Source organism: Dipodomys merriami, unplaced genomic scaffold, assembly GCF_024711535.1.
Source record: "Dipodomys merriami isolate MVZ:Mamm:240054 unplaced genomic scaffold, mDipMer1.0.p SCAF_307, whole genome shotgun sequence".
In the NCBI taxonomy this organism is placed as follows: Eukaryota; Metazoa; Chordata; class Mammalia; order Rodentia; family Heteromyidae; genus Dipodomys; species Dipodomys merriami.
This window is the reverse complement of record NW_027204571.1, coordinates 1,324,753-1,352,141: the sequence shown is the minus strand read 5'-3', so window position 1 is coordinate 1,352,141 and position 27,389 is coordinate 1,324,753. Positions and strand designations below refer to the sequence as shown.

The following is a 27,389-nucleotide window of genomic DNA, read 5'->3' as shown; positions in this document are numbered from 1 at the left end:
GTCTTACAGACTACTTGCCCAGTCTGGCTTTGCACCGTGACCCTCAGATCTCAGCCTTCTGAATAGCTAGGATCAAGCTTTGTGATAAGTACTGGGAATTGTACACAAGATGAAAGAGAGCTTTTGTTTTAATTTATGTTTGACATTTTAGTCAAGTGAACAGAAAATGTAAGGAAGAGACTTGGAATTTATAACAGATTTGTTATTTATAATCTCTTCACTTAGGTGAACTCCCCCTTTTCTTTGTTTTACAAGTGACTAATTTCATGTATTTTAAAATGCAGTTTTTATGAATAGTTTGAATATCCAGCCAAGTCATTGGAAAATGAAATAATTTCATCAAGTGTTGTTTTTTCTTGGTCTTTAAGTTGGATACACTTAAAGAAAACAACCTGAAAAATGTGGAAGAGCTGAACAAATCAAAAGAGCTTCTAACAGTTGAGAATCAGAAAATGGAAGAATTCAAGAAAGAAATGTAAGTTTATGTTCTTTGAAAGAAATTATGAGTGGCGCTGTGGCCCAGGTGGTAGAGCGCTCGCCTTGAGCTGAAGAGCTGAGGGACAGTGCCCAGGCCCAGAGTTCAAGCCCTGTGACCACCAAAAAAAGGGTTCTCTGAAAGAAATTATGGCCCTTATTTTAAATTGCAAAAAGGAAAACTTGCCTTGCATGCATGAGGCCCTGGGTTTATTTCCTCAGCACCACATAAACAGAAAAAGTCAGAAGTGGTGCTGTGGCTCAAGTGGTAGAGTGCTCGCCTTGAGCTGAAGAGCTGAGGGATAGTGCCCAGGCCCAGAGTTCAGGCCCCACGACCGGACCCAAAATAAGTAAATAAAACTGCAGAACCTTTGTTTCAGGTTATCTTGTCTTATGGAATGGAAGTAGCCTCTCTAAAAGTTGTTAGAAATGTTTATACTTGCAGTGTTGAAGGGAGAACCCAGCACCTTGATTATGCTGGGCACTGAAGACATCTGCAGCCCCTAGAAATGTTTCTGTGAGTGTTTTCAGAATCAGCCCTGCGTGTCTTGGGGTTGGACTACAGGATCCCTTTTCTCCATGAAGTGCATCTCCCCACTATACACTGGAGACAAGCCAAGTGTCCTTGCCTTTGGACTGTAGCATTGGATGAAAATGACACTTTCTTGTTTTGTTTTGGTTTAAGGTGCTTGAACTCGGGACCTGGGAACTATCCCAGCCACAGAACCATTTCTGGTTTTCTGGTGGTTAATTGGAGATAGGTGTCTCACAGACTTTCCTGCCTGGACTGGCTTCAGACTGTGATCCTCAGATCTCAGTCTCCTGAGTAGCTAGGGTTACAAGCATAAACCACTAGCATCCAGCAAATAACACTTTTTTTTTTTTTTTTTTTTTTTGCCAGTCTTGGGGCTTTAACTCAGGGACTAGTCACTGTCCCTGAGCTTCTTTTGCTCAAGGCTAGTACTCTACCATTTGAGCCACAGTGCTACTTCTGTCTTTTTCTGCTTATGTGCTACTGAAGAATTGAACCTAGGGCTTCATGCATGCTAGGCAAGTACTTGCCGCTAAGCCACATTCCCAGCCTAATAACACTTTTTATAGATTATTACTATAGGATATTTGTCCTCTTTTGGTTGCTGTATTAGCTCTTTATTTTAATTTGCCTTACTTCAGTCTTTTAATTTAAACAATGACTTTCTAAAGATTTGTAAGAGATGAGAATTGTTGAAAGAGAAGGAAGAGGAATGCAAATATCATTATGACAGGCCACATAATGCTGAGACTACATAGGCTCTGTGTGGAGAGTGCTAGCTGGAAAATATAAACTGGCTTAGGATGAGTGTATCTTAAGCTAAAATCTTCTGATTTGTCATGGATTGAGGAAATGAAGTTTACCTGCTGTGTGTGTGTGTGTGTGTGTGTGTGTGTGTGTGTGTGTGTGTGTGTGTGTGTGTGTGTGTGTGTGTGTGTGTGTGTGTGTGTGTGTGTGTGTGTGTGTGTGTGTGTGTGTGTGTGTGTGTGTACATACATCATCCCATTATTAAAATTCTGAGGGCACTCAAAAATAATTCTTTGTTTTTGGGGGGGATGTCAGTCATGGGGCCTGAACTCTGGACCTGGGCACTGTCCCTGAGCTCTTCAGCTCAAGGCTAGCACTCTACCACTTGAGCCACAGCTCCACTTCTGGCTTTTTCTGCTTATGTGGTGCTGAGGAATCAAACCCAGGGCCTCATGTGTGCAAGGCATGCGCTCTACCACTGAGCCACCTTCTCAGCCCCTCAAAAATAGTTCTGAAGCTGGGTGCTGGTGGCTCACCCCTATAATCCTAGCTACTCAGGATGCTGAGATCTGAGGATCACAGTTCAAAGACAGCCCGGACAGAAAAGTCCCTGAGACTCTTATCTCCAGTAAGCCACTAGAAAACCAGAAGTGGTGCTGTAGCTCAAGTATTAGAGCACTTGCCTTAAGCTGAAGAGCGCAGAGACAGCGCCCAGGCCCAGAGTTCAAGCCCATGACCGACAAAAAAATAAAAATAAATCTGAAAACACCTACAAAAATATTTCTAGGAGGTAGGAATGTAGGTATATGTATACACATGTACACATACATACACACATATACATATGTGGATCAATTGAATGATTGATCCACAGTTAAAAAGTCAGTCTTTTCAAGCCAAGCACTGGGGGCTTCTGCCTGTAATCTTAGCTACTCAGGAGTCTGAGATCTGAGAATTGTGGTTCAAAGCCAGCTCCTACAGGAAAGTCTTTGGGAGTCTTCTTTCCAGTTAATCACCACAAAGCCAGAAGTAGAGCTGTGGCTCAAGTGGTGAAGTGCAGCCCGTGAGCACAAAATCTCATGGACAGTACCCAGGCCCTGAGTTCTAGCCTCAGGACCAACACAGAAAATACATTAATCATTCTAGCTTTTGGATAATTAATTACTTGGGGGGTAAAATTCCTTGTCAGTTTTACTTCATTTACTAAATAAATAAAAAAAATTCTCTAAAAAGCTCTATTTGGTGTTCCAGGAGAATTTTTGTATAGATTTGTACCCCTAAATCATTAATGCCATCCCAGAATAGCATTTTATAGGTTGGTGGAGAAATAAAAATCAAGAAAATTTAACATGTCAGGCACTGCCACCCATTAGACAATTGAGTTAAAAATAGATGTGTTCATGCATCAGCAGATGGATTCCTACCCAGATGACTGGATTCAGAATTCAGCCCTGCAGCTTGCTAAGTGGAGTTTAATCAGCACAGACATAAAAATTCAAAATTGTATCGAAATCTTCTATAGTATAAAACTAAAATCCATTTATCAAGCAAAATATTTTGAATATCCATGTGTAAAGAATAATGTATTCTTATATGTTTAGGGTTAATTTTAACAATAAGAAAATGTTTTATAAATTTATGCTTATATGTTGTATACTGATTGTATTCATATTACAAGTTAACTATCAAGTTACATTTTTGTAACTTCCTTTGATTACAAATTAGCATTGTGGAAAGAATACCATCAAAATATAATACCTGTCATTTAATTAGAGGACTATTTCCTTTGGCATTCCATCTCTGTGTCCTAAATATATACTCAGATTCACGTCAGCAATTGATTCTGAAAGACGCTGGTAAATTAGATCATTGCACTTTTATTTCTGCCAGAGAAAAACAGATTACACATCTATACAGCTAGAATAGAGTGCTGTGGCAGCAAATTATATCACTTTATTAATGTCATTCATTTAACATAATTAATAGAAATATTCCTAAAGACAAAACTGTAGTGACCATTTCATTTGTCTTTTTTTAAAGCAAAATTCCTTGTTAGAGGGTAAACGGGGGTGGTGGGAGGGTGGACATTGTGTTTATTAGGTTTAAAAAATGCAGTAATTGTGGGTGGCCATCTCCTTTCGAGATGCTAGTGCTGGGTGGCCTCTCCTACATGTAGCTAACAGTCTCCTGTTGTTATAGACCCTATTGAGCATGTGACCCAGATCTATTTTCCTCAGTGCTGTGAAGCTGGTTGTCTCCCACAGTTTCCTTGCCTGTCTTGTTTCTATGGTAACCCTGCACTCACTGTCCTTGCAGAGAAACCCTAAAGCAGGCAGCAGCTCAGAAGTCCCAGCAGCTTTCAGCATTGCAAGAAGAGAACGTCAAACTTGCTGAGGAACTGGGGAGAAGCAGAGACGAAGTCACAAGTCATCAAAAGGTCAGTGGACCTTTGGTGTAGGGGTTTCTAGATCTGCTGTGCTGACCTCTGTTGCTGTTTTCGGTATACTTGGAGATTGCTTAGAGATATATGTGGTATGATTGGGCAATTCCAGATGCGATTTCAAGTTACCTGGGCTATATGTCTCCTTGTTTTTAAGCATGCTGCTTTTACATACATTTTAGAATTAATTGACAAGTCCGCTAAATACACACACACACACACATACACACACATACCTACACCTGCTGTATCTGATAAGCAAGTAGAAGAAAAGATCTTTATTAATCTTCTAGGAAGGCATTTAAGTGCTTGGATTTCAAAATGATTTTTCACTTAAAGTTTTTTTTAATTGGTTTTAAGGAAACCAATTTCAGAATATGGATTTAGTGTGAGGGTTAACAGTTAACTTTAAAGAGAACTCTGCTTCTCTTTAAGTTTAAAGAAAATGGTTAAGCCTTTCACTAATAGACCTGTGAGTATGTGTGCATTCATGTGTGCTGAGATGTGGAGTGTAGGTTATAACTGAGATGAAGCATAATCCATTTGCTCATATTTAAAACAAACACAGGTTTCTGACACACTTTGATTAAACATGAGAACAGAATTTGTTGTAAAGGACAAGATATTCTGCTTTGTATTCTTCTCTAATGTCAAATCAAAGTACAAAATTATTAGCCACATCGGAGCTAGAGCAGCAGCTTGAAATCACAGCTTTAAGTCATTCAAATCATTCATTATTACTTTGTACTACAAAGGGACCCCCCCACACACACACCAATTATACAAGTATCATTTGTAACTTGGATAGAATACTTTCGTGTCACTGTTGAGTGCAGTTTTTGGTGAAAGAACTTTTTGGAGAGTTGATTTCAGACCACAAGGTATTTGTTTTGACTTCTCAAAGTTTTCCTATTCTTGGGCTGGGTAGAGTGCTTGCCTTGTGTGCATGAAGCCCTGGGTTCGATTTCTCAGCCACATGAGCAGAAAAAACCAGAAGTGACACTGTGGCTCAAGTCATAGGGTACTTGGCTTGAGCTGAAGAATTGAGAGACAGCGCCCTGGCCCAGAGTTCAGGCCCACGACCAGGGCCTGTTTTTTTTGTTTTTTTTTTGTCGTGGGGCTTGAACTCTGGGCTTGGGCACTATCCCTGCGCTCTTCAGCTCAAGGCGAGTGCTCTACCGTTTGAACCACAGTGCCACTTCTGGTTTTCTAGTGGTTTATTGGAGATAAGAGTCTCTGGACTTTCCTGCCCAGGCTGGCTTTGAACCGTGATCCTCAGATCTCAGCCTCCAGCGTAGCTAGGATTACAGGCATGAGCCACTGTTGCCCGGCTTTCTATTCTTTAATGCCACATTCTTCAGATTTCACAATGATGTGATGCTGTTGGCTGAGAGTAGCTAGCTCATTTGTGGCAGGCACACCGAGATGTAGCTGTCATTTCACTTAATCCACATTAAAATTTTGTATGATAACACTCTTTTTATCTCCCGTGTAAAAGAGAAAATTCAGCAAAAAGAAGATTGTAATTTGGTCAATGTTATTTGGCAAGTGGTGTCAAGGGATGTGTGTCATCTTCCGATTTGGGTTTGGGAAAGAATCAAAGAATGTTGACTTACTACATAGTCATTGCTGTCCTTTGATCAGCATGTGAGAAATTGGAGTTCGTGGAAAAAAAATAGAAGCCCTTTGACCTGAAGAGGTTCTTTTATCCCCCCAGCAACTAGCTAGAGCATCTAAAAACATTAATGTATCCACAGAACTTAGAAGATGAGTTAGGATAGTTCTGAGTCTCTTCCCTTCTTGTTTTTGTTTTTCTTTTTCATTTCATTGAACATCTCTAGTTGAAAGAGTATAGTTTATAATAGGAAGAACACAGAGATCACTCTCTTCTGTTGTGACTTGAACTGGACTGATGATTATGTTTCCTATCTCTATCACTCAGAGCTAGCTATAAGGAACTCTGGAGATCTGACACCTTGAGCATAGGTTTTCAAGGCTCTTCTCCATCCTAACAGCTCTGTTATCTTTACAGAGGGATTCAGTAGCTTCCTATTGAAAAGGCTTTGTGATTAACAGTTTTAAAATAAGTCATTTTTCAGGGTGCTAAAAAATAGTGCCTCAAAGAAGAGCTAGAAAGTAACTTCTTCCTTTTTTCCCCTTGGACAGTTCTGGGATTTGAAACCTCATGCTTACTAGGCAGGTTTTCTACAACTTGAGTCAGGCCGGCAGCATTTTTGCGTTAATTATTTTCCAGTCTCACTTAAAAATCCTTGGCTGCCTTATACCACAGTCTTCCTAGCTGTGCCTCCCCAGAGCTGGGACCGCAAATATGAACCACTGTGCCTGTTTTGGAGTGCTGTTTAATCTCTAAAATTAGGAGTTTTTGCTGGCTGCTGGCACCCACCTATTCTTTTCTTCCAAACTTGTAAAAAAAAAAACAACATAATCTGGTTTCTGCCTTTATTTTTCACCTCACATTTTCCTGACCCCCTGCTGACTGCTGTTTGACTCCTGCAATGCCTCTTGCTGAGTGTTTATGAAGTACAGGTTCTTCCTTTCTGTTCTTTGTGAACATTTGATCTTGCCACCACCTCTACTCCCCGCTTTCCTCCTTGACACCTTCCTCCTGATGTACTAGTCTTTCTCCAGCATCTCCTGGCACTCCTGGCTCCTACTCTTTTTTTTTTTTTCTCTCTTTTTTTTCCGGCCAGTCCTGGGGCTTGAACTCAGGGCCTAGACACTGTCCCTGAGCTTCCTTTGCTCAAGGCTAGCACTCTACCAGTTGAGCCATAACCACCACTTCTGGCTTTTTCTGTGTATGTGTTACTGAGGACTCGAATCTAGGACTTCATGTATGCTAGGCAAGCAGTCTACCACTAAGCCACATTCCCAGCTGTGGCTCTTCCTCTTCATATGTCTATTTGTGTCTTTTCTTTTCCTCTTTCCCCTGGTGAGCACTTCATCACTGTCAGAAGGCCACCCTGCCTCTACTTTCAGGCTGAGCTGCACCTTTTTTCCACAGCTCTTCCTGTGCTCCTTAACGGCATATGTCACCATTCAGACTATGAGAAAGAAGGAATGCTGGAGTGTAAGTGACACGGAGTTAGAGTAAACAGATACACAAGTGTAAAATGAGCATCTTGTTTATGGTGAGGGCCCAGGTGCTTTACAGATTTGAGATATATACTTCATGCCTGCTCTTGCTACTTCACATGATTCCCATTGCCTTCAATTTTATAGCTTTTGTTTTACATAGCTGAGGTTGTTAACAGCTTCTTCACCAAATAAGCAGGGCATTTCTGCACATCAGTGGTTGAAGTGTTGATGTGAACTTAAGCTGGGTCATGTAGTTTCAAGATTAATGGAAACTATGCAGAGCATTCTTTTCAGGGGCAATTCTAAAAATAATGTGGATTTTCTATAGAAGTCACTTCAGGAGGTCGCATTGGAGAAGTCTGGTTTGTCATTTCTAAACCTCACATGTATTCTACATTGTGAAAAGGAATTCTAAAAATAAAATGATGTGAATTCTTCAATAGAAACAGGCACCTCAAGTGGTCACTGTTGAGATGCTTGTTTTGTCATTTTCAAACCGTACATGTATTCCACCTTATAAAGATAGCACATTACTGATCTGTCACTATGGGAACAGTTCCGAATTCCCCCTGGTAATTTGCAAAATGAGGCTCCAGCCTGCTGTTGGAAACTGGACAGGGATTAGATGAGTCAGTGCTGTATATCATGAGCAGCTTCCTCAACACAGGTCACAGCAGAGGCAATGTATAAAAACTAGGGTTAGCCGGGTGCTGGTGGCTCACGCCTGTAACCCTAGCTACTCAGGAGGCTGCGATCTGAGGATTGTGGTTCAAATCCAGCCCAGGCAGGAAAGTCTGTGAGACCCTTATCTCCAGTTAACCACCAGAAAACCAGAAGTGCACAGTGGCTCAAGTGGTAGAGTGCTAGCCTTGAGCTAAAGAGCTCAGGGATAGCACCCAGGCCCAGAGTTCAAGCCCCATGACTGACCAAAAAAAAACTAGCATTAGCTCTAAATTGATCTATGAATAATGGATGCCTTTTAAATAGGCCTGATTTCCCAGACACAAATGTTCTAAGAAAGGAAGGCTGTTTTTAGCCTCTCATATTATTTTGCAAAATTAGTGATAATAAACTGTCAGAATTCTATCTGCTCTCAGGATTCTGAAATTGGATTAGAATCTCTTTTAATACTAAATGATACACAGGGTCTAAAAAAATACCAATTGAACAACGAAATTGTTGAAATTGTTTTGTGTAGCTGGATGGGAAAGTGAGAAGAGGTGAGACTGGAACATATTGTTAACATGTGTGGACAATAAAAAGAAATCCTTTGCTATATAGCTAAATGAAGTAAAAATATATCTTAGACTAGTGTTAAAGTTCAGTGTTAGAGCACTTGCTTACATCTTCAAGGCCCTGAGTAATGTCTCCAGTGCTACAAAAAGGAAAGAGAGGGGGCTGGGAAGGTAGCTCAGCGGTAGAGTGCATGCCTTGCAAGCATGAGGCCCTGGTTTCGATTCCTCAGCACCACATAAACAGAAAAAGCCGGAAGTGGTACTGTGGCTCCAGTGTTAGAGTGCTAGCCTTGAGCTGAAGAGCTGAGGGACAGCGCCCAGACCCAGAGTTCAGGCCCCATGACCGGCAAAAAAAAAAAAAAAAAAAAAAAGGAAAGAAAGGAGGAAGAGGGGAGAGAGGGAAGGAAGGGAGAGGAGACATAGGTAGTTCTCACCTGTAATCTTAGGAGGCTGAAATCTGAGCATCGAGGTTCAAAGCCAGGCCAGGAAGAAAAGCCTAGGAGATTCTTATCTCAGTGGCTCAGTGTTAGCCTAGCCTGTTTGAGGTCATGGGTCTAATCTCTATCATTACAAAAAATAATAATAAAATAAATGCACAGTACAAACCTAGTAGTATTTCTTAGAATGATGTGTCTTATAGTAAACTTTTTTTTTTTTTTTTGTCGGTCGTGGGGCTTGAACTCTGGGCCTGGGCGCTGTCCCTCAGCTCTTCAGCTCAAGGCGAGCGCTCTACCACTTGAGCTACAGCGCCACTTCCAGTTTTCTGGTGGTTTATTGGAGATCGGAGTCTCACGGTCTCTCCTGCCCGGGCTGGCTTTGAACCGCGATCCTCAGATCTCAGCCTCCTGAGTAGCTAGGATTACAGGCGTGAGCCACCAGCGCCCGGCTTATAGTAAACTTTTTATATTCTTCCATTTTTCTTTCTCTTGTAAAGTTAAATTTTGCTTTATAAAAAAAAAAAATCCCTCTAATTACCTTGCCCATGTAATTGTAACCTCTCTGTAGGGTATTTTCACAATTAAAAAAAAAATCCCTCTAGCTGGGTGCCAGTGGCTCATGCCTGTAATCCTAACCACTCACGAGGCTGAGACCTGAGGATCGAGGTTCAAAGCCAGCCCAGGCAGGAAAGTCCGTGAGACTCTTATCTCCAATGAACCACCTGAAAACCAGAAGTAGCACTGTGGCTCAAGGTAGAGTGCTAGCCTTGAGCTGAAGAGCTGAGGGACAGCGCCCAGGCCCGGAGTTCAAGCCCCATGACCAAAAAAAAAAATTCCCTCTTACTACATGTAATGGGTATGTCATTCAGCTAATGTTGATTATGTTTACTTCTAAGTGATAGAATTGAGGAACTTTTTTCTTTCTTTTTTTGAACTTTTTCTATATAATATGGCTTAAATTTGTTTAAAAAGAACATGTATTGTTTTAACAAAAGTATTCTTTGAGGGGCTGGGAAGGTGGCTCAGTGGTAGAGCACTTGCCTTGCATGCATGAGGCCCTGGGTTTGATTCCTCAGCACCATATAAGCAAAAAGAAAAAAGCCGGAAGTGGCGCTGTGGCTCAAGTGGTAGAGCACTAGCCTTGAGCTGAAGAGCTGAGGGACAGCGCCCAGGCCCAGAGTTCAGACCCCACGACCAGACCCCCCCCCCCAAAAAAAAAAAAGTATTATTTGAGACAGGTGTCAGTGGCTTATGCCTGTAATCCACAAAAACCTCCTTGGTCAGTTGTTGTTGTATTCTGTCTTGAGCAGGCCATATGACACTGGCAAAGATAGCTCTACCACTTTGAGAATTGGAACCCTAAACTGTCTGCTAACCACCGTCTGTTAATCACATTACCAGATTGCCCTTGAGACAGGGATCCCAGAAGTATATTCCTCTCCCCTCCCCCACCCTCCTTTTGTTTCAGGAAGGGCTTTGCTCCAAAATACTGGGAGGTCCTCTTTTCTCCTTATTACTTTCTCCACAGCAGAAGTCTGTCTGTCTGTATATCTGTGGTGGACAAGACTGGAAAACCTCACACAAAAGGAATTTTATTTTATGCTGTCAAGGTCCAGCTATTATTTTGGACTTCAGAGCACCTGCTTAGAGAAGAGACTAAAATATCCCAAATGAATCACCTTAGCAAAGGAATCAGTGAGAAAAGAACTGGGTTAGCATTGGCTCAATTACACAAGTTCAGTAGGGAATTCCTCATTCTGTGAGAGCCTGGCTTCCATGTGCCACAGCTAACTCATTGAGCACAGGGCATTCTGTCTGGCACACTCAGTGCTGCCTTAGAAGCGCCTACTAAGTGTCTGTTCCAAAGACAGGAGATAGCAGTGAACAGAACAGAATAGTGTTCATTCTTTCTTGGAGATTTTTATTCTAGAAGTTTGAACTTACAATAGCAAGACTTGTATATGTAACGACTTTGAACATACACACGGCTCCCATTTTCCCAAGATAGTATTTGTCTAAACTTAAGTGATATGTAAGGCAAGGTACCCACCATGTTGCTATTGTTTTTTGTTGTGGTTGTTGTTTATTTGGTAAAATTAGGATTTGAACACAGAGCCTTGTGTTTGCTAGGTAGGTGCTCTGCCAATGGAGTTAAAGTTTTCTTTCCACTCTTTTTTTTTTTTTTTTGGTCAGTAGTGGGACTTGAACTCTGGGCCTGGGCGCTGTCCCTCAGCTCTTCAGCTCAAGGCGAGCGCTCTACCACTTGAGCTACAGCGCCACTTCCGGTTTTCTTGTGGTTTATTGGAGATAGGAGTCTCACAGTCTCTCCTGCCCGGGCTGGCTTTGAACCGCGATCCTCAGATCTCAGCCTCCTGAGTAGCTAGGATTACAGGCGTGAGCCACCAGCGCCCGGCTCCACTCTTTTTGCTATCTTTCCCTTGAAATGTTTTTTTAATATTGCTTTGAATTGCTCATGCAGCAAAATCAGCTATCTTAGTGGACTAGGAATGTGGAGAACATCTACCCAAAAGCTTAAACATTAACCTCTCTAGATTTCATAATATACATTTATGTTCAACATATGTGTTAAGAATTTTTAAAGGGGCTGGGAAGGTGGCTCAGTGGTAGAGCACTTGCCTTGCATGCCTGAGGCCCTGGGTTCGATTCCTCAGCACCACATAAGCAAAAAAAGAAAAAAAAAGCAGGAAGTGGCCCTGTGGCTCAAGTGGTAGAGCGCTAGCCTTGAGCTGAAGAGCTGAGGGACAGCGCCCAGGCCCAGAGTTCAGGCCCCACGACTGGACCCAAAAAAGAAATAAAAAAAAAAAAAAGAAATTGTAAAAAAAAAAAAAAAAGAATTTTTAAAGCTGAAGGTGTGGAGTTGTGAAGTTGTGAAGACTTGCCTTGCAAGAGTAATGTCCTAAGTTCAATCTAATACTGGTCAGGTGCCGTATTGCCACTTCTGGCTTCTTTTGTGTAGTGTTTTTGGAGATAAGAGTCTCAAAGGGTTTCCTGCCTGGGCTGCCTCAAACCAGTATCCTCACATCTCAGCTTCCTGAGTAGCTAGGATTATAGGCATGAGCCACCGGTGCCAGATGAGATGAGATTCTTATCTCCAATTAATCACCAAAAAAAATGGAATTAGATCTGTAGTTCAAGTGGTAAAGCTGTAGCCTTGAGCACACCAGCTCAAGGATAGTGCCTAGGTCTTGAGTTCAAGTCCCAGAACTGGCACCAAAACAATAAAAACAAAACCTCTAGGACTGGCAAAATATATATTTTTTAATATGAAGACCTCATAGTAAAGTACAGTTCATAATTTATACATAATTAATAGTTAGCTATACTCATTTATACATAGTTTACATAGGTAATAATTGTTATAGCTTCACACAATAAACTAGAAGCTTAAATTCTGAGCTTTGGAACCCATTATGTAATCATTAGGTTATCCGTTTTATTTTTTAATATTTATTTTATATAAATTCATTAAAGCCTGTTCTTTCTAGTACTTCACAAATCTGATATCTCTTCTTTTCACTGTGTATGTGTCTGTGCATGCACCATTCCTAGAGCTTGAACTCAGGATCTGGATAGTGTTCCTGAGCCTTTTTACTCATAGTGCTCTACCACTTGAGCCACAGCTCCACTTCTGGCTTTTTTGGTAATTAATTGGAGATAAGAGACTCACAGACTTTTCTTCCTGGTCTGGCTCCTGTGATCCTCAGATCTCAGACTCCTGAGTAGCCAGGATTACAGGCATGAGCTACTAGTGCTCCTCTTTTTTATTAGTGTATATTAGTAAAGTAGGTTATTTTTTGATGTTAAAAAGACACATATGGAGGGCTGGTAGAGTGGTAGAGTGCTTGCCTTGTATACATGAGGCCCTGGGTTCGATTCCCCAGCACCACATAAACAGAAAAAGCCGGAAGTGGCGCTGTGGCTCAAGCGGTAGAGCGCTCGCCTTGAGCTGAAGAGCTGAGGGACAGCACCTAGGCCCAGAGTTCAGGTCCATGACCGGCAAAAAAAAAAAAAAAAAGACATATATGGGGGCTGGGAAGGTGGCTCAGTGGTAGAGTGCTTGCCTTGCATGCATGAGGCCCTGGGTTCAATTCCTCAGCACCACATAAGCAGAAAAAGCTGTAAGTGGCGCTGTGGCTCAAGTGGTAGAGTGCTAGCCTTGAGCTGAAGAGATAAGGGACAGTGCCCAGGCCCAGAGTTCAGGCCCCACTACTGACAAAAAAAAAAAAAAGAAGAAGACTAGGCCGGGCGCTGGTGACTCACACCTGTAATCCTAGCTACTCAGGAGGCTGAGATCTGAGGATCGTGGTTCAAAGCCAGCCCGGGCAGGAGAGACCATGAGATTCCTATTTCCAATAAACCACCAGAAAACCAGAAGTGGTGCTGTAGCTCAAGTGGTAGAGCACTCGCCTAAGACTCATATGGACTGGGAATGTGGCTCAGTGGTAGAGTGATTGCCTAGCATGCAAGAAGCCCTAGGTTCAGTTCCTCAGTACCACATAAACAGAAAAAGCCAGAAGTAGCGCTGTGGCTCAAGTGGTAAAGTGCTAGCCTTGAGCAAAATAAGCTCAAGAACAGTGCCCAGTCCTAGAATTGGCAAAAAAGAAAAAAAAAAAAAAAAAAGACAACTTTCATTAACAGTATGAACTGAAAATACTGTTTGGCTGAAATGTGTTGTGCTATTCTTTCTGGTACTCAAGATGTCTTCTCTCATAGGATTAACTACATGAGTCCTTAGTTATCTATCAAGGAAGAATAACAGGATTTTACAAAGGACTACTGGAAATTCTTCTTTAACCTCTTTGTTTAATTTATGACAAACAAGTGATTCATTGACTATGTGTTGATTTAATAGATAAGTCAAGTGAAGCCCACACAGGCCAAATGACCCACTTATCTAGTCACACTAATGATACTTGACTGATACTGATACTAATCGAACTAATGGAACCAGACTCTTAATTGTAAAGCTGGTACTCATTTAACAAATTATTATTTGAAACTAAAGATTTGTCATGTAGCCGGGCACCGGTGGCTCATGGTTGTAATCCTAGCTACCCAGAAGACTGAGATCTGAGGATTGCAGTTCAAAGCCAGCCCAGGCAGGAAAGTCCATGAAACACTTATCTCCAACACACCACCAGAAAACTGGAGGTGGCGCTGTGGCTCAAGTGGTAGATCGCTAGCCTTGAGCTGAAGAGCTGAGGGACAGCGCCCAGGCCCAGAGTTCAAGCCCTATGACCGACCAAAAAAAAAAAAAAAAAAAGATGTGTCATGTAATATTCAAAGTGCTAATTTTTAATATTTTTCTCAGGCCTCTAAGGAAGAGGGGAGTCAAAAAGTCATAGGTGATTGTAAATTGCTGTCCCCTTGTGCTTAGTGCTTAATGGTTGCCTGCTCTGTAGACAGCCAGTCTCTTCTGCTGTCGTAATGATTGGGTGTGACATGTGGAGGGAGAAATCGGCCTCTGAGGGCTTGTTCTGAACTGAACTCTTTTTTTGTTGTTGTTTGTTTTTATTTTCAGTTGGAAGAAGAAAGATCTGTACTCAACAATCAATTGTTAGAAATGAAAAAGAGGTAGGTTTTTTTTTCTGTTTTTATTTTGTGTGTATGTGAGTGTGTTTGTGTTAAGGAAAACTTCAGAAATTGATGTGTGTAATAACTTGTAGAAAACAAATGACCTTTTATGTTTAGAAAGTCACATGTGTATATTTGATATACTTATCATTGAAAGATTATGAAAAGTTCTGTTGCATTTACTCAGAAGTAGTCTAAAATCAGATTGTTTCATACTACCCTTTCCTCCTAGTCCTAGTAACTAAAATACTGTAATTTTATTGATAATAATTATTGTACATAGAATACTGATTCCAATTAGATAAAAATTATAGTTCTTCAATAGTAATGGGTAATACCATTTTAAATGTTTGTATTTATTTTCCAAAAAAGTAACTTAATCTATACTATTCAAATGGAAGTGCAGTGTAATTTTCCTGGTACTTTTGAGAAAGGATGATGATGGCCCACAGAAATTAAACATTCAAAAGCCTGGTGTTCGTGCATCCTGATGGGCTTTGCTCTTTTGAAACACAACAGATTTAGGTCTGGGAGTATGACTCAAGTGAGACAAATCTTGCCTAGCAACTACATGGCCCTGCCCTCAGATCCCAGTGCCACAAAAAAGTATATATTAGAAAATAAAATATGCAGATTTGTCTAGAGTAATCTTGTTTCACCTGTGCCATGGAGGTATAGTTTGTGCAGTCATTGAGAACCACAACCTGCCCAAAGGTTTGCTGCAGAATTCTGACTACATGTGGATCACAACAGTGGTATGGGTTTTTCAGAAGGAAGGAAGGAAGGAAGGAAGGAAAGAGAAAATAAGAAATCTAAAAATACAGCTCAGTTTTAGAAGGCTTGCCTAGCATGTACACAGCCCTGGGGGTGGGAGAAGCAAACCTCTAAGAACAGCTACCTAAGAGCTGAGCCCAGGTGGCTCTTGCCTGTAATCCTAGCTACTCAGGAGGTTGAGATCTGAGGATTGAAGTTCGAAACCAGTTGGGGCAGAAAAGTCTGTGAGACTCTTATCTCTAATAAACTACTCAAAAAAAAAAAAAAAAGCCAGAAGTGGTGCTGTGGCTCAAGTGGTAGAATGCTGCCCTTGAGCAAAAGCTCAGGGACAGCGCCCAGGCCCAGAGTTCAAGCCCCACATCCAGCCAAAAAGGAAAAAAGAAGGAAAGCTAACAGTTCTCCCATGCTCTTACCTCAGCAGCGTATTGTTTCTTCTGTCAGGACAGAGGGGCCTTCCCAGTTCATTGGCCATAGATGCATGTGTCTTACAGTTGGGAATTAGGATTTTTATTTAATCCACAAATATATTTGGATTATACTACATTGTAAATGATATCACTATGGTGGTGAACACCAGTAACCCAAACACTCAGGAGATGTTGAGGCAGCAAGAGGAACAAAAGTTTAATTCCAGCGTGGACTACATAGTGCACTCCAGGCCAGCCAGAGGTACAGATTAAGAACTTGAAAGAAAGAAAGAAAGAGAGAGAGAGAGAGAGAGAGAGAGAAAGAAAAGAAAGAAAGAAAGAGAGAGAGAGAGAAAGAGGAAAGAAGGAGAGGGAAGAGAGGAAAAAAAGGGAGAGAGAGAGAGAAGACAATCCTAGCTAATCAGGAGCCTGAGATCTGGGAATTGAAGTTGAGAGGCCAGCCTTGCCAGACAGATCTGAGACTCTTAATTCCATTTAACTAGCAAAAGTCTGGAAATGGAGCTGTGTGTCAAATGATAGAGTTCCAGCCTTGAGATAAAAAGCCAAGCAGGTTCAAACCAAGTATCAAGCCCCAGTATCAGCACAAAAGCATACAATAAATGAATGAATGAATAAATAAATAGTACCAAACTACCAGAAAGTATACTGGATCCGGGATGCCTCTCTTTCTCTGTGTTTGGTTAAGACATATCTAGATTCCTTCTTCCAAATTTCAGTGAGGTGTGAGCTCACAGGTTCAACCAGGCACCCACCCCACACCACCATAAGGGGCGGAGCTGCTGTACCTCCCCCTGTGCTGCTCTCCAGTCACTGCTCTTGGTCCCATGGGCCTTGAAGTATTTTATTTTATACTTTATTGTTCTTTCTTCCTCCTCCACTTCCTCTTTTTTTTTTTTTTTTTTTTTTTTTTTTTGTTGGTAATCGGGCGTGAACTCTGGGCCTGGGCACTGGCCCTCAGTTATTCAGCTTGAGGCTAGTACTCGACCACTTGAGCCACAGTGCCACGTCCACCTGCTTTTTCTGCTTATGTGGTGCTGAGGAATTGAACCCAGGGCCTCATGCATGCGAGACAAGCACTCTACTACTGAGCCACCTTCCCAGCCCCCCCCCCTTTTTTTTTTGTTCATGGGATTGAATTTAGGGCTCCATGATTTCCAAACAAATGCTTTTTTTTTGGCTCCAGTCGTGGGGCCTGAACTCTGGGCCTGGGCGCTGTCCCTCAGCTCTTCAGCTCAAGGCTAGCCCTCTACCACTTGAGCCACAGCGCCACTTCCGGCTTTTTTCTTTTTGCTTATGTGGTGCTGAGGAATCGAACCCAGGGCCTCAGGCATGCAAGGCAAGCGCTCTACCACTGAGCCACCTTCCCAGCCCCAAACAAATGCTTTTTACCACTGGAGTCATACCCAGTCCATACTTTTGCTTCTTTAAATTAAGACCCTCACTCACACAAGGAGTTACCTAGAACATGGGGAAAACCCAAAACTTGTTCCTCTGGCTTTCTGATACGGGGACTGATGGTGAAGTATCCAACACTTCATAATTCTTAAACTCATAAACTCATGAAGATGTTGTGGAACTTGTATCTTAAAATAAAACTGAAAAAGCCAGAAGTGGTGCTGTGGCCAACTGGTAGAGTGCTAACCTTGAGTAAAAGAAGTTTAGGCTGGGCACCGGTGGCTCACGACTGTAATCCTAGCTACTCAAGAGGCTGGGATCTGAGGATCATGGTTCAAAGCCAGTCTGGGCACAAAAGTCCGTGAGACTCTTACCTCCAATAAACCACTAGAAAACCAGAAGTGGTGCTGTGGCTCAAGTGGTAGAGCGCTTGCCTTGAGCTGACAAGCTGAGGGATAGCGTCCAAGCCCAGAGTTCAAGCCCCATGACCAAAAAAAAAAAAATAAGAAGCTTAGGGACAGTGGCCAGGCCATGAATGAGTTCAAGCCTCAGGACTGGCAAAAAAAAAAAAAAAAAAGAAAGGAAATGAAAGCCCCTGAAGTTAGGCAGCTTCCAAGGATGCAGGACTAATGTAATGAATGATGGATGTGGGCTTGAAGCTCTCATCTTGAGGTTTTATATGAATTCCCTCTTTGTACTTTAAAAAATATATTTTTTAATGATTATTTTTCCTTTTTCAGTTTTTGTTTATGTGGTACTGAGAAATCAATCCCAGGCCTCATTCATGCTAGGCAAGTGCTCTACCACTAAGCCACATTCCATGCCCTTCCTATACTCTTAGCCTTTTAATTTCTACCTATCTTTTAAGATTGTTTTATTAGTCCATTCTCACCATGTACCTGACTAAACACGCTTTTCAAAACATAATTAGGTCTGATTTTTTTTTATGGTTTAAAAAGATGGAACAAACTTGAGGCCTGTGAAATTCTCTCCTTAATTCTCAGTCTGCTCCTGTTTCTTGTCCTACATCTTTAAGAGAGCATCTCTTAAAAAATTGTTGTTAATTTTGTCCCAGTGTGGTTAGTATACACCTGTAATCCCAGCACTTGGGAAGTGGAAGAGGATTTTAAGTTTGAGGCCAGCTAGACTACATAGCAAGATTCTGTCTCAAAATGAGCAGGGGAGTCTCACAGCATGGCCTTTAGTGTAAGGCCTTGAGTCAGTCCCCAGCTCCACCCCCCCAAAAAAATGTCTGTTGCCATATGTGGCCCCTTGAAATTGTTTAGTACAAGACAGCAGACACCCTGGCTGCTTCCTGTCTGCTTTCCTCAGTCATCTGCCTCTGTTGATAATTTTGTTTGTATGGCCTGTAATAATGTTATAAATATCCACTGGGCCCTGGCAGAAAAAAAGTTCCCATCCCTGAATACTTCCCAAGTGTTGGTTTTAAGGATCTGTATGTAGATGTATGTGTGTAATGGTGAAGTAAAATTATCTATTGACTAGAGAGTTTTGAAAAGAACTTGATGCTCTTAAGAGCCCTGGAGGTGTTTAAATCACAAAGTTCTTTGAAATGTGGTTTGTGTAAAACCTGAATGCCCGGTCAGTGGTTTGATTTAGAAGTGATCATTGGATGTACATAGTCAGGACTGGATATACTCACCCCCCTCAAATGGCATGATGTGGACGCACAGAACATCCTCCTGACTAAAGGGTGACACTAGCTACTAATTACCAGAGGCATTCTGGACTTTTTGGCATAGGTGACCATTGGGTTGCAAGCTAGAGTATAGGATTTTCTCCAAGCTCCAAAACTGGTTGGCAGTTTTTAGAGTAGGTTTTAAGTTGCAAATGGATGAGGTAGTAAACTTTGACTTGCTTGAACTGCTGAAATGGAGGAGTCCGCTCTCCCTGGCTCTCCAGCCTAACTGGGGACTGGTTTGGCACTTCTGGTTCTGGGCTTGGTCATGTCAAAGGAACACCAAGTCACAGTCTTAGAATGGGCTTTGGGGAGTTAGAATTCATTCTGGCCACATAAATGCAAGATCTCTGTCAGAAATGAAAACTGGTCTGAAACACTGCTCCGGTTCTAAAGTGGTCCATGCCCCAGCTCACTCAGCTCGCTGTGGGTTGTAACTGTCTGACTGTCTCCAAGCTTGCGCTACTTACCAACGCTCATTTCACCCTCTCTTTTCCCTTTCCTACTCTTGCTTCCTTTGCTATATCTGTGTGTCTTTCATGGTAAGACTAAAGAAAGTCTATCCACGTTATAATAAATAAATTTCATATATTTTTAGTAAACCAGATTGTTGTATATATTTTTGGCTGCCTTTGTCCCTCTGTGTCTTGCTTTTGTTTTGTAAAATATACTCAGTAGTGTATACAAACACATACACACACACACACATTTCTTTTAGATGTCTATATACAGCAAAGAACTTCAGTGCAAATTTAGTTCTTACTGTATTTGCATTTCTCTTCATGTTTCTAATATTTGGTTCTTGTTATCTTGCATTTTTTTTAACGCTTGCCCAGTAACACTTTAAGGTATTTGCTTCATTACTGGAATTTATTTCTTCTGTAAGTAGTAAGAAAAGAATCTGAGTGATCTCTTCCCCTGGGGGATGGGAAAAGAGATTTCTGGCTCTGTAGCCCTTCTTTCATGCTGTGTTCCTCTCCCCTGATGATATTTTTAGTAATACCATGCCATTGTAGCCAACATGGCTTAAACATGATGCAGTTTGCAACTCAGTATCAATGATGTTGGCAGAGATGGCTCACACTGTGGAACTAGGGCCTAGAGATAAGACTGAGAGCCCAGCAATGAAGCTCTGTCAACAGAGATGAGCTTCCCAGGTCCCTGTGTCCTGTCATCTAGCAGATCTCTTTCTAAATCATGTGTCCTGTGGTAACTTATACAGAAACATTCTTCTGGCCATCTTTGCAGGGAACAGCCTGACTGAGAGGTTGTATGGATTTGGGATGATGAGCACAGTGTGGTTGGTGGCCAGAGGACGCCTGTCCTTTCTCCCTTCTGCCAGCTCAGCTGGTGGTATTTGTCCTTCCCTAATACTGAGTGTATGAGGATTTGGCCAAGTATACACGAATTCACATCTGTCCTCAATGACCCCAAATCTTGATTATTATTATTTTTTTTTTTTTTGGTCAGTTGTGAGGCTTGAACTCAGGTCATTGATGCTGTCCCTGAACCTCTTTGTGCTCAAGGCTAGCACTCTATCACTTGAGCAACAGTGTCCACAGTTCTGGTTTTTAAGTGGTTAAATGGAGAGGAGAGCCTCATTGGGAACTTTTTTGCCTAGGCTGGCTTTGAACCATGATCCTCAGGTCTCAGCCTCTTGAGTAGCTAGGATTACGGGCGTAAGGTACCAGTGTCTGGCAAATCTTGATATTTTTAAGTAAATATATTTGAAATTAGAGTTTTCAAATTTGAGGTGGACTTTTAGGAAGTGAAAAGTCCAGAAATCATTTCTGCATTATAACAAACTCTCAAATAAGTTGAGTATGGCATCAAATACTCTCCATGGGGCAGATAGTCATGGATTAAAGTTATTTTGCTTTAGCCTAGACAAGGCCCCATTTCCTAACAAAGCAACAAGGTGTTACCCCTTAGTGATTCAATACATCTGAAGCTCACCTTTTTCCCTTTTTTTTTTTTTTTTTTTTACTTCAAGAAATTTCTTTAAGTATCAGATTCTTTTCTTACTACTTACAATTCTGGGGTGTAAGTGTAAGCCACACAACAAGATATAAACAACACTTATATTTTCATCTTTGTGTAGAATTTCGATTTACCATAAACTATAAGAATTCTGTAATTCGTGTGCCGGATATCTTGGGTCTCACTAACCAGACATACTTTCTGCCATTTCTAACCTGGGCCTCAGTGTCCTACTCCTCCAGTTGGTTCAAAACCAGACTATACCTCACATGCTCTGCTAGTTGCCTGTAACAGAGCCAGAATGGCTGCATGTTAATGCTGCGGACTCTCCTTTGAGGACTGTCTGTGCTAATGTAGTGTCTGAGGTTGTGCCCCCAAGGGCTAGCTTAGGACACTGCTTCAGTTTTGTTTTCCCTGAGGTAGTTTTGTGATACAAGGTCTGCTTTCTGCTGCTTTACTGTGCATGTAATATGAATTTTCCATTTATAGAATGGTTGTACCGGTAGTGTAGCCAGACCTCAGTACCCACTCCATGCTGCCCCACCTCCACCCCTCCCATCCCCACCCTCCCACCCCCGTGAACATCTCACATAGCCATGGTGAGATCATAGATTTATTACGCTTTCCCAGTTTGTCACTTTCAGCGTTTCCTCATCCAGAAGCCAAACTAGAAAAACACATTGCACTTGGGTCGTCTCTTTAGTCTCTTCCAACCAGTGACAGTGCCTCACTCAGTCTTTCCTTCTTTCATGAACTTGACCCATTTGTACACATGTAATTTTACAACAAAGCTTCAAGTATGTACCCATGTAAACATGTGCAAGCCCTCCCTCTTGAGCTGACTTGCAGCTTACCCTCCCTTCCCATTTCTCTTGAGTCCCTCCCTTTGTCCACCCACTGCCTAGACTCTAGGGGGGAATGCTCCCTCAATAAAGGCTTCACCTGCCTGCTGTGAAACCAGAGCCCATGTTTTTGCCCTCCTAATTCCAGCCTCCATTCTCCCACTGAATCACCTCCTTTCCGTGTCAGCCTTTCTGCAGTGTGATTTCTGTAAGCAGCTGACATCCTCTCAGATACTGTGGCTAAAGTAGTAATCCTTCAGTTTGGATAGTAATCATCTTTGTTGCTGTTTTGGCCCACATCATCTTAAAACTCATTCTTGAAACTTGCTACAAAGTTACTGAAATTAGTGAGAACCAAAGGATATTTCCAGCATAAAACTGCTCTGCATGGCATCTGTGTAATTGCTTTGCATGTATGTATTTTAATTGTCATTGCTTGGTAATAATTTATTCCAGATGTAACAATATTCAACTTGGGGCTCTATTTTGATATAATTTGGGGGAGGGTTGCAACAGTTTTTTTTTTTAATTTACATCTTCCAAATTTATTAACTTGTCTCTTTAAGTTCAAATGGATACAATGATAATGCAGATTCTGGCATGTCTCTGCATAGGTAACTTTTTCTCCCCTCACAGTAAGTAAAATTTCAAGTAAAAATTTGCAAACACAATACTTTTAATGCCCTATAAAGCTTCGTATTTATAAATTTTTACATTAACTAAAGTTATTTGAGTGTCTGTTTTAGAATAGTTGTGCACTGGTGGCTCTCAGTTGATGTCTGGAACTCTTTTTAACTCTTTGGTCTTTTAGAGAATCAAAGTTTATAAAAGACGCTGATGAAGAAAAAGCCTCCTTGCAGAAATCCATCAGCATCACCAGTGCTTTGCTCACAGAGAAGGACGCAGAGCTGGAAAAGCTGCGGAATGAGGTGGGCTACAGGGGGGATGTGTCCTGCAGCAGCTTTGACCCCACCTCCCATCCTAAGTCCAGCCACTGTGTTTGTTGCAGGTCTCAGTGCTCAGAGGAGAAAATGCCTCTGCCAAGTCCTTGCATTCCGTTGTTCAGACTCTGGAGTCTGATAAGGTGAAGCTTGAGCTCAAGGTAAAGAACTTGGAGCTTCAACTCAAAGAAAACAAGAGGCAGCTCAGCAGCTCCTCAGGTAATACAAAGCCGAACTGACACTACTGCATGCCTGGCACCCCTCCTTTCACCCCACTCTCCTCCAGGAGCCATGGTCCTCCAGTGCAGCCAGCTCTTGCTCTGCCCCCTGCTGGCTGTCCCTGGCTCTCCCACATTAACTCATCAGGGCTAGTCATAGTCTAGGCCCCACACAGGGGCACGCTTGATGCTTCTCTGGGGCATTTCCAGTCTCTTGAGTACTGCCACACATCAGACAGCCGCCATCATGGCAGCAACCACAGCAGGCTCTGAAAGTACACACAGGGATGGAGGACAGAGAAGGCCCCTGTGCAGGAGGGTGACCACTTGCTTCTTAAAGTCAGGTGGAAGGGGCAGACATTTGTATGCAATAGATGAGTAGCCTAAAAGGGATAGGGCAGGTGTCTGTGAAGACCCTGTGGGCCTCTGGCTGGCACAGAGGGCCATGCGGGAATAAAGTTTTTCACACCTCCCTTACTCAGTAAGGAGAGTAAATTGCAATGTCATTCACCCCCCTCTACTTTTTCTTATTTTAATATAAGGTAATACTGATGCTCAGGCAGAAGAGGACGAAAGAGCCCAGGAGAGCCAGGTAATGTTCCTAGCTTACTGCTCTGCTGTCTTTCTGATTTTCTTATGAATAGACAATTCATTCTTATTCCAAACATTCAACAGTATTAAAAAAAATACGTACAATAATCAGTCTTCCACACTTTCTTCTGTTCAGTTCCTCAACCCTCAGATAATTACTGTTACTCCTATCTTGGTTTTGCAGAGATTTAAAGAAATAGTCTTGGCACTTGCAAGGTTGAAGATTCCTTAAGCCTAAAAGACTAACTCACAGACACACACATGTGCACACATACACATATATTCCAATACAATCCCCTCGCCCATCACCTCATTTTTTTACATAAGTAAAAAAATACCAACTAAACCATTTTGTACCTATCTTTTGTAGCTGTATAGTATTCCATTGTATGAATGTACCATAATTTTAGTTAGGTTAACATGGCATTTGGGATGTTTCTAATCCTTTGGGCATATTATAAGTGACAGCTTTGGATCTCTTAACTTTCTCTAGGTTAGTTCTGTCTGCTTAGTGTGTGTCTCATGGGTATAGCAGAAAATTAACATTGTTTTCTCTCCCTTTCCTGCTTCCATTTGTTTCTGCTGCTGCTGACAACACTTTTCCTCCCATCAGCAAATGGTTTGTTTTATGTTTCATAATTTGTGTGCACATGATGTGTTGGTGTGTATGGCTTTCTGCTGTATGTCCATGTTGTGGTTTTTCTTCTTCCTGAAATGGGGCTCCTAATAGGACTTAGAAAATGAAGTTTGTGAAGTAAAAATAGGCTCAGTGTCTGCCTTCAAAGGTGCCTCGCTGATGCTGAGGGTAGCGACCCACGCAGGACCACCACCCTCGTGTACTATGCCCCGGCAGGAGAAAGACCAAATGCTTCTTTAAAAATACTAGAAACGAGGGGCTGGGAAGGTGGCTCAGTGGTAGGGCGCTTGCCTTGCATGGCTGAGGCTCTGGGTTCGATTCCTCAGCACCACATAAGCAAAAAAAAAAAAAAAAAAAAAAAAAAAAAAAAAATACTAGAAACGAGCCAGGTGCCAGTGGCTCATGCCTGCAATCCTTAGCTATTCAGGAGGCTGAGATCTGAGGCTCATGGTTCAAAGCCAGCCTGGGCAGAAAACTCTGTGAGACTCTTATCTCCAATGAACCACCAGAAAACTAGAAACGGCGCTGTGGCTCAAGTGGTAGAGTGCGTGCCTTGAACCGAAGAGCTCAAGGACAGTGCCCTGGCCCAGAGTTCAAGTCCCATGATGGAAAAAAAAAATACTAGAAACACACACTTTATAGATCAGTCCAGAAACGGTGGTCAAAAGAGAACTGTCATAGCCAGGTGCCGATGGCTCATGCCTGTAATCCTAGCTACCCAGGAGACTGAGTTCTGAGGATTGCTGTTCAAAGCCAGCCTAAACAGGAAAGTCCATGAGACTCTTATCTCCAATAAAACACCAGAAAACTGTAAGTGACAAGTTTATCTATTTCTATCTGGAAACATTTCAATAAAATGTCATTTAAACTGGTTGTCACTATAAAATAGTTAGTATGAAAAGTTGGAGAGAAACTAAGCAACCTCCTGAGTCCCTTCGTAGAGCTGTAGCCTCACTTATATTCAGTTGTTTGTCAGACAGTCCTGGCTTTCTCACTCTAGGGAACAGGACTCAGTAGCTGCCTTGTCGCCCCTCTGATGTCTTCATTTAGCCTGAGGGTATACCCCCACTACTACTATGTGTTTTGGACACACACTCATAGCTCACTGTTTCTTTCTCTTTTTTAATAAATAGATTGATTTCCTAAATTCAGTAATAGTGGACCTTCAAAGGAAGAATCAAGACCTGAAGATGAAGGTAGAGATGATGTCAGAAGCGGCTCTCAACGGCAATGGGGATGACCTGAACAACTATGACAGGTACTGTGTGTGGAGCCGGCTTGAGCGTGTATGCTAGGATGAGCTTCTCCGGTAGATTGCCAAGCCAAAAGAAACAATTAGACCCCTGTCAGTCTGGCAGACTGTAGTTCTTTCTTGTTTTGTTTTTTTTTTTTAATCATTATTAGAAAGATGTTGTTATAAAGAGAAGTTAGTTACATAAGTCAGGTAATGAGTACATTTCTTTTTGGACAGTGTCACCCCTTGCTTTGTTTTCAATTTTTTTTCCCTATAAACATGATAAGCAGGTATCCTACCTATGGAGCTACCTACACTCTCCCGGTCCTTTGTTTTTATTCTCTTTTTGAAACAGGGTCTTATACATTTTTGCTCAGGCTGGCCTTGAACTCTCAACCCTCCTGCCTTGGCCTCTCATGTAACTGGGATTACAGCTGTTTACCAACATACCTGGTTTCTTATTTCAAATTCTTTATAAATAGTGCAACTGTCTCTTGAATTTCTTTTGATAAAGTTTCTGGCTTTTCACATTAACATTTGTAGTGATGACCAAGAGAAACAGTCCAAGAAGAAGCCCCGCCTCTTCTGTGACATTTGTGACTGCTTTGATCTCCACGACACCGAGGACTGCCCCACCCAGACACAAATATCTGAGGACCCTCCCCACTCGACGCACCACGGCAGCAGGAGTGAGGAGAGGCCATACTGTGAGATCTGTGAGATGTTCGGGCACTGGGCGACCAACTGCAACGACGACGAGACCTTCTGAGGGCCTCGGTGCAGAACTGGGATTTCTCAGAGGCACTGGCATCAAAGCAGCTTAACACCAGCATTGTGTGTGCAACTTCAGGAGAACTCGTGTTAGTTTGGTCAGCAAAGCTAAGAAAATATTTAGGTCTTCAACAAATCACCTTTAATCTTCTTTTAAGTTAGAATAGTAAATAAATATTTAGTAGGTGAACTTTCACCTTTCATCTTGTTTTCTGAAGTTTTAAGTTTAAGATATTGCACCAGGTGCTGTTTCGTTTATTGTCCCTCATGGAACAAGCCCAACCCTTACCATACCTTATTTAAGAAACTTTAAATTATGCCGTTATTTTTCACATTTGCACTAAAAATTTCTGGGCTGCATTTTGTGTATTTAGATTTTTTTTGGTGAAGCTTGACACTGGAACGAGTTGCAAAAAATGTACAGTTTTGTGTTTCCGTAAGTATCAGCTGTCTGCACTCCCCGCCGTCAGCAGTGCCTTGTCGCCAGGCTTGACAACACAGGTGTGATTCTGCGTCATGAAGCGGGTAACAGAGGGAAGCCCCCAACTGCTGTGGGACATTTTATAATATTTATGCTGCACCCACGTTCTCGCTGTGGTGTCTTCTCTATTGGGTTAATAATTTCAGCTTCTATATATTATATGTATATATTTTTTAAAGAAATCTATATTTTGGGAAAAAACAGTGTGTTTTTCTTTTCAGATTTTTTTATCTTTATGAAAAAGCAAACACCTAAAATCATCGTCAGGGCTAGGCCAGAAATAGCATCATGTGGCTCCAAAGCTATTTTTCCTTTTTTTTTTTCCATTTTGTTTCTTTACCAAATAGAAATCGTTGGAAGAACTTTTTTCCAGTTAATTTTTTTCCCCTTCTCTAGCATACTTCTCCAGCAGTGAATTAATTATAAAACACATAAATTAACCAACTACAGTCTTCCTTTACAAATTTTTTTAAACTGTGTTTTTACATGAATGTACGATGAGAAATTCAACATTGATTTTCTTATCACAGGAAAATAAAATGAAGGACCTCAACCCCCAGGACATGTTAGAGAGTAGTGGCAATGTCTTCTAAAAGGCATTAAGATGATGCACCGTCCATGCGACCTGTATAATAAGAACTTGTATAATTGTAGATATGCCTTTGATGGATTTCCTCTCAAGATGATCAACTGTGTGTCTGACAAGTGGATATTAAACACATCTGTTACCAGTTAATAAGATCATAGGAATTGTTTCACAGACTTAACATTTAAAGCAGTATTAAAACCTGCACAAACAAGTGTTCTTGTAACTACTTTAATAAATGGTTATTTTGTTTTCA

General features: G+C 41.7%; 1 protein-coding gene across 2 annotated transcripts in view; it reads left to right on the top strand.

Annotated features, from left to right (window-relative positions):
* Positions 1-27,389, top strand: part of LOC138840954 (CAP-Gly domain-containing linker protein 1-like) — a 48,758-nt gene extending 21,369 nt beyond the window's left edge. For both annotated transcript variants that reach the window (XM_070041407.1, XM_070041406.1), the window contains 8 exons: positions 369-475; positions 4,070-4,190; positions 14,504-14,556; positions 22,486-22,603; positions 22,684-22,834; positions 23,376-23,425; positions 25,195-25,319; positions 25,839-27,389. In XM_070041407.1, coding sequence (XP_069897508.1) covers positions 369-475; positions 4,070-4,190; positions 14,504-14,556; positions 22,486-22,603; positions 22,684-22,834; positions 23,376-23,425; positions 25,195-25,319; positions 25,839-26,064 — 951 coding nt within the window. In that variant the 3' untranslated portion in view covers positions 26,065-27,389. The remainder of the gene's footprint in view (positions 1-368; positions 476-4,069; positions 4,191-14,503; positions 14,557-22,485; positions 22,604-22,683; positions 22,835-23,375; positions 23,426-25,194; positions 25,320-25,838) is intronic.